Source organism: Chinchilla lanigera, unplaced genomic scaffold (genome assembly GCF_000276665.1).
Source record: "Chinchilla lanigera isolate Chin_1 unplaced genomic scaffold, ChiLan1.0 scaffold00166, whole genome shotgun sequence".
NCBI lineage: Eukaryota > Metazoa > Chordata > Mammalia > Rodentia > Chinchillidae > Chinchilla > Chinchilla lanigera.
Window position 1 is genome coordinate 251,447 of NW_004955567.1, and position 6,324 is coordinate 257,770.

Here is a 6,324-nt window from a genome sequence, read left to right on the forward strand (position 1 = left end):
GGGCCTGCTGGGCACCACCTCCTCCCTGGCTGCTCTCCCTCTCTGCTTCCTGGTAGCCTTGATGGGAGCAGCTTCCCTTCACCAGGCCCCTCCACCATGTGCTGATCATGCAAGGCGGGAGCTTCTGAAATGGGAGCAGAATGGACTTCTATTCCGTTAAGCTATGGGCGTGTTATTTTTGTCTCAGTGATGAGAAAATTGACCAAGAGAATTCACTGTGCACCACAGGCCCTTAGGCACTGGAAACAGCTCCCCTTACTCTGACACCAGGCAGCAAGACCATCACCTTGTGGCTCATGGTTCCCATTTACGATTGCCCCCTTCTCCTGAGAAATGCCCCGTGCCAATTGAGCTGCCTCCCTGGAGAACCACCAGGATAGGCCATGGGGCGTCATGGACATTGGCTCAGAAGAGGAGGCTGGTGGTGCTCTCCACACCCCAGGGCTCCACCAGAGGCTGAGGCCAGACCTCATTTGGACCCTTACATGTGCACACTCACATGACTCTTACTACACTACTTTACGTTAACAGTAATGTTCTCCTTAGTTATTCCTACTATTTCACCCCGCCTTATCTACAAATTACATTTTACCACAGGCATGTATGTGTAGGGAAAAATATAGTATATACAAGACTCAGTATTATCCGTGGTCTCAGTCACTCCCTGGGGGATTAAACCAGCCTACAGAAGAGCGAGGGCCACTCCCTGTGGCCTGAGGAGTCTTCGGAAGGTGAATACTGCACATGACTGGCACACCCAACAAGAGGGGAATCATCAGCAGGGGGTGGGGGTGCACACCTGTCACTCTAGCGTTCTGAGAGGCTGAGCCAGGAGGATCGTAAGTTTGAGGATCATAAGGTAGTGACTTAGCAAGACCCTGCCTCCAAAGGGCTAGGATGTAGCTCAGTGCAAAGGACCGGGGTCAAACCCCAAGAACAACACCACAAAAAAACAGACCATTATAAGTACCCCAAGCTCCCCGTGTCCCCTCCCTCATTTACTCCACCTCAGAGGAAACCACCTTCCTGGCCCTCAGGCTGCAGTGAGCATTGCCTGTCACAGCAACTCCCGCTGGGTTATGTGGGGTAGGTGAAATGATGGGTTGATGGTGTTTGAGTAGAAGACTGAGTGTAATGTAGACAGCTGAATACATGGAATAGAAGTATGGGTGAACAGGGAATTGAGAATCACTAGAAGAGCAAGTGGACAGATGAACGGTTGGTGGATGTTCAATGGGTAGATGGATTAACTGATGGGTGGGTAGGTGGGTAGATTGATGAATGGATAGGTGAGTGGATGGATGGATGGGTGGATGGATGGATGGATGGATGGATGGATGGATGGATGGATGAGCAGATGGATGGATGAATGAGCAGATGGATGGATAGATGGATGGATGGATGGATGGATGAATAGATGGATGGATGGATGAGCAGTGGATGGATGGATGGGTGGATGGATGAATGAGCAGATGGATGGATGGGTGGATGGATGGATGGATGAATAGGTGGGTGGATGAGTGGATGGACAGATGAGTGGATGGATGGATGGATGATGGATGGACAGACAGATGAGCAGATAGATGGATGGGTGGATGGATGAATGGATAAATGGATGGATGGATGGATGGATGGATGGATGGATAGGTTTACAATAAGGGCTAAATGGAGTTGCACACACACCACGTAGAGACCCTCCACTCTGTGTGTAGCCACCATAGGAATATGTCCTGCTTCCCACAAGGTACCTCTTGGAACTTAGACAGGACAGAGAAACTCCATGCTGAGGAAGGAAATATAACAATCCCCAGATCTTCCAGGTGAGACAGTTGTGGCAGAGAAGAAACCCCCAACATACCTGGGAATCCTCTGACTCATCATCTTCCTCCACTGAGCTCCACTCCTGTGAAAGCCCAGACTCTTGCGAAGACAGATCTGGGTGGGGTTGTGGGCAGAGGAGAAAGGAGCCGTGAGTGAGTGACCGGGCCACCCGGGCTCTTCCTAGTCTTCCCCCTGGCATCCTGTCTTTCTCTGTGATAACACACACATGCACATGTCCACACACACACACACACACGTACTTTATGGCCTATGTGCTTCATGTGGGGCCAAAAAACCTGGATTCTGATCCCACAACTATCTGGAAGAGCACACTGGGTCACGGATGTGCTCTGCCCTACCCCGTTCCCCCACCCCCGTCCACAGGTTAAGGAGTTCCTCCTGTATGCACTTCCAGCCAAACAGGAGAGGAGTAGGAGAGAAAGGCACAGAATCATGTAGGGATAAGCAGGGCTTCCCCAGGTTTCACAAGGGCAGATTCCAGTGCACAAATCCCCCAGCCACAGCCTCGACATCCTCTCTGCCCCTGAGCTGGGGAGAGCAGGGCAGCAACTGGCATTTCCACTACCTCACCCTCACACCTCTGCCCCACCATCACCCATGCCTCTGTCCCCAGGGGAAGAGGACGTCCGGGGGGACCGCTCAGCACCTTCTGCCATGGGGTGCCCTTCAGATGACCCCATCTCTCACAAGTGGGATCACCAGCCAGATGTCCAAGTCCAAATCTCAAGAGTCATCCTGGTTCTGTTTTCCTTCCCTTCCCCACATCCTCCAGCAAGAACTTATCCTCCCTCCACGCTGTGCCTCAAGTCTGTCCACTGATCTCACGTGTCACACAGGAGTCTCCTAACTGACCTCTCACCTTTCACTTTGACCTCCTGAACCTACAGTGGACTCTCCCCGCAGCCAGATGCAGGGTGTCTCACCCTGGGCCCTGCTGACACTGGGGTGCGTGGTCCTTGGTGGAGAGGGTCCCAGTCACACTGCCTGGGAGGTCCAGCAGCGCAATGCTGACTTCCACCATGAGACAGCTGCAGTATCCCTGGCAGGACAACCCAGCCACCTCCGACGTCACCCAAACACCCTCAGGAAGGGAGGGTTGCAGCTGCCCCAGGTAATAAATGTGAGACAGTTCTAGGTAACCGATGCCCCTTGAGCCCATACTCTTAAGTGAAATAAATCGGACACATGCGCTTAAATACTGCACTGTTGCTCTGTTGTGAGAAACTGGAAGTGTAAATAAAGTCCAAAATAGATACTGGGAAATAGGAAGAAAATGCTCAAATGGGGAGGGGAAGAAGGGAGAGGAGAAGGGAAAGGCAGGAAGGGAAAAGGAGAAAAACAAGAAGGAAAAAATGGAAGCAAAGCTTTTGTAACTAAGCAGGGGGAGGGGGTTGAAGGAAGGGGAGGGGAGGGAAACAAGAACCTTGATAAGTTGTGCATAGGTGCAAGTCCCCTACGACAAATGTGATCGTTATGTGTACTAACATGTACCAGTAAGCTTAATGAACTAAAAAATCCGCCCCAGATGAAAACCACTGAGCCAGAGAATCTTTCTGAAATGCAAACAAGACCGTGTCACTCTCCTCCTCTAACCCCCAGAGGTTTCAAGAGTCCACACGTTCCTGGCCGTGTCCTCAAGAGGCACCATCCCTGGCCCCGGCTGGTTTCCACCTGCCCTGGGCTCCCAGGTGCGCTGCGGGTCACTGCGCCGTCTCCCGGCTGCCTTCGGTGCGCGTCCCCAGCTCGCGCAACACCAGCCCTTTGCTCTCCTCCCCACCCCCAGCCCCACGGCACCCGCGCGGCCACCCGGCTTCACATCCCAAGGGCTCGCGTGACCACAGACAGCAGCTTCCCCTCGCTCCCTGGCCGGCCCGTCTGCCGCTGTCCCCACGCAGCCCTGAGCCTCCACCCCTGCCTGCCCGGTGCACTGCAGTACGATTTGCCTCCAGTGGCCCCCAGCGCCTTCACTTCTCCTGTCTGCCTCTCAGGCAACCCCTTCCTCGTGGAGCAGAGCCCCAAAAGTGCTTGTAAAGCCGGGTGTGTGGTGCACACCTGTCATCCCAGCACTCTGGGAAGCTGAGACAGGAAGATCGCAAGTTTGAGCCCAGCCTGGGAAACGTGAGTGATCTGATTGATGGGACCTTGTCTCAAAGTTTTAAAAATAAAAATAATAGTAATAAAAGGGGCTGAGGATGTAGCTCAGTGTGAAGGCCCCGGGTCCAGTTTCCAATGTCACAGAAAAGGTGACTGTGAATTGGGTCATCGTCTCCCTCGCTGCCCTGTGAGCCCAAGGTGCCCTCGACACCAGCTGGCTGCTGTCCTGCGGCCTCAGGGCCAGGCGTGAGCACACGGGGCTGCACCCAGCAGCACGACCTCCGAGGACACCTGCTGTGGTTACATGGGCAAGCACAGGCCAGGAGACAAATGTCCCCTGGGCCCGGTCACCCTGCTCACTCACGGAGTTGTGAGTCATCGATGATTGCTGCGTTAACCAGTGAGTTTTGGGATGACTTGGTGTTTTGTTTGTTTGTTTTGTTTTGTTTTTGAGACAGGGTCTCTCTATGTAGCCCAGGCTGGCCTTGAACTCGAGGTGATCCTCCTGCCTCAGCCTCCTGAGTACTGGGATGATAGACGTTTGCCACCACACCCGGCTGGGATGGCTTGTTACACAGCACATTCAGACTAACTCAGTACTCCAAAAATCTGCTGGATCGATGAGTGAGGGAAGAAACGTTCAGGCGTTCTCTAGGCTCCGCCAAGACTGCGCTGGGACCCTCGGCCCTCACCTCTCTCCTCGCCATCACAGCTGGTGGCCCCAACCTCCACGGCCTCCCAGTCCTTGGAGGGGGTGAGGTGCGCTGGCTTCTCCCAGGCCCGGCTCTCCCAGGGCAGCAGCGTCTTCACCCTCTCGGGCTCCAACAGGCCCCGCATCTGCTCAGGCCGGAGGCTCTGCATCTCCCCAGGAGGCTGTGGGGCCGTGAAGACAGGCTCTCCTCCTCCTCCTCCTTCTCCTGTCCAGGGTCCTGCGGGTGCCCAGACACAGAAGTCAGAACCTGAGGACTGACAGACAGTCATTCAACAAACAGTGACCGCAGGGAGGGCGTGGGAATGTAAGTTAACACAACCACTCTAGAAATCAAGGTGGACAGCCCTCAAAAAGCCACAGAAAGAAATCCCATCTGACCCAGCTACTCCGCCTCTGAGTATCTTCCCGCGGAGGTAAAGGCATCACGCCGCAGTGACCCGCTCATGCTCGTGATTAGACGGCACAGCTCATAACAGCTAAGTCGGGGAAGCAGCCACATGCCCATCAGCGGATGAATAGGGGGAAGAAGCATCTACACACCCTGGAGCACTGCTGTGCCACGAAGAAAGATAAACTAGAGTCCTTGGCGGGAAAAGGGACGCATTTTGAGATAATGTTGAGTGAAATAAATCAGACGCACAGGCTTCAACATCACGTGGTTTCTCCTCTGCGAGAAACCCAAAGTATAAATAAAGAGCAAAGGAAGGACCGGCGCGGGAAACACAGCGCTAGAGCCGCAAAGGGGAACGCACGGAGCGGCGGGAGGGGAGCCAGGGAGAGAAAAGGAACTGAGGCGCGCTGTGCCGGTGTCCCAGCACCACAAGGGGTGAAAGCCTTCCTGCTACACGCAGGCACCCTTAGAGAGATCATTTCTACAATTCTGCAAAGAAGGAGAGGCAAGCAGGCAAGGGGTCCCCGGAGCCGACAAGCAGGGGCGGAGCCCTGAACCCGGGAGGTGGGCAGGCAGCGCTGACAACACGTTTGAAACTCTCCACCGCACACGTGACATGCGGTTTACATTAGATCATATTCATTTCTAGGGGGTAAATAACGTAGTTTATTTTATTTTATTTTTGTCTTTCTTAGACAGGGTCTCGCTATGCAGTTCAGGCTGGCCTTGAGCTCACTTTGTAACCCAGGCTGGTGTCAAACTCACAACGATCCTCCTGCCTCAGCCTCCCAAGGGCTGGGATCACAGGCGTGCGCCAACGTGTTTTATTGTAAATGACACATGTACTGCATAAGGAGACCGGTCTGTTTCTGCTTCACCCGGCATCATCCACGTCTTCCCGGTGCAGCCGCTGTCTCCAGGACCAGACTCAAAGTCCTCACCCGCCAGGACAGCCGGCCCTGAGCCCCGGCCCGGCCCACGTCTCCACCAGGCCTCAGCTCCTCACCCACATCCTGCTGACCTCCCAGCCTCGGGGGAGCCGGGTGCACCTGCGCTCCACACATCCCGGCCCTCATCCCCCTAGGCTGTGCTTCTGCTCACGGGGACACCCCGCTCCCCTCCCACCAGCGTCACCCTCCTCAGGTCTCCGCTGGTCATGATTGTCTTTGCCTTTTCTGATACAGGGCATTGAACCCAGGGCCTTTGCACTGAGCTATACCCCCTAGCCCATTTTTATTTTTTATTTTGAGACTGGGTCTGGCTAAGTCACTAAGTTGCCCAAGGT

The 6,324-nt window shown here is 54.5% G+C and overlaps 1 protein-coding gene across 1 annotated transcript in view; it reads right to left on the reverse strand.

The window, feature by feature from the left end:
- Nucleotides 1-4,863, reverse strand: part of Smim17 (small integral membrane protein 17) — an 8,197-nt gene extending 3,334 nt beyond the window's left edge. The window contains exons 1-2 of the mRNA XM_005413284.1: nucleotides 4,629-4,863; nucleotides 1,859-1,935 (exon numbers count right to left, since the gene is read on the reverse strand). Coding sequence (XP_005413341.1) covers nucleotides 1,859-1,935; nucleotides 4,629-4,797 — 246 coding nt within the window. The 5' untranslated portion in view covers nucleotides 4,798-4,863. The remainder of the gene's footprint in view (nucleotides 1-1,858; nucleotides 1,936-4,628) is intronic.
- Between the last annotated feature and the right edge of the window lie 1,461 nt (nucleotides 4,864-6,324).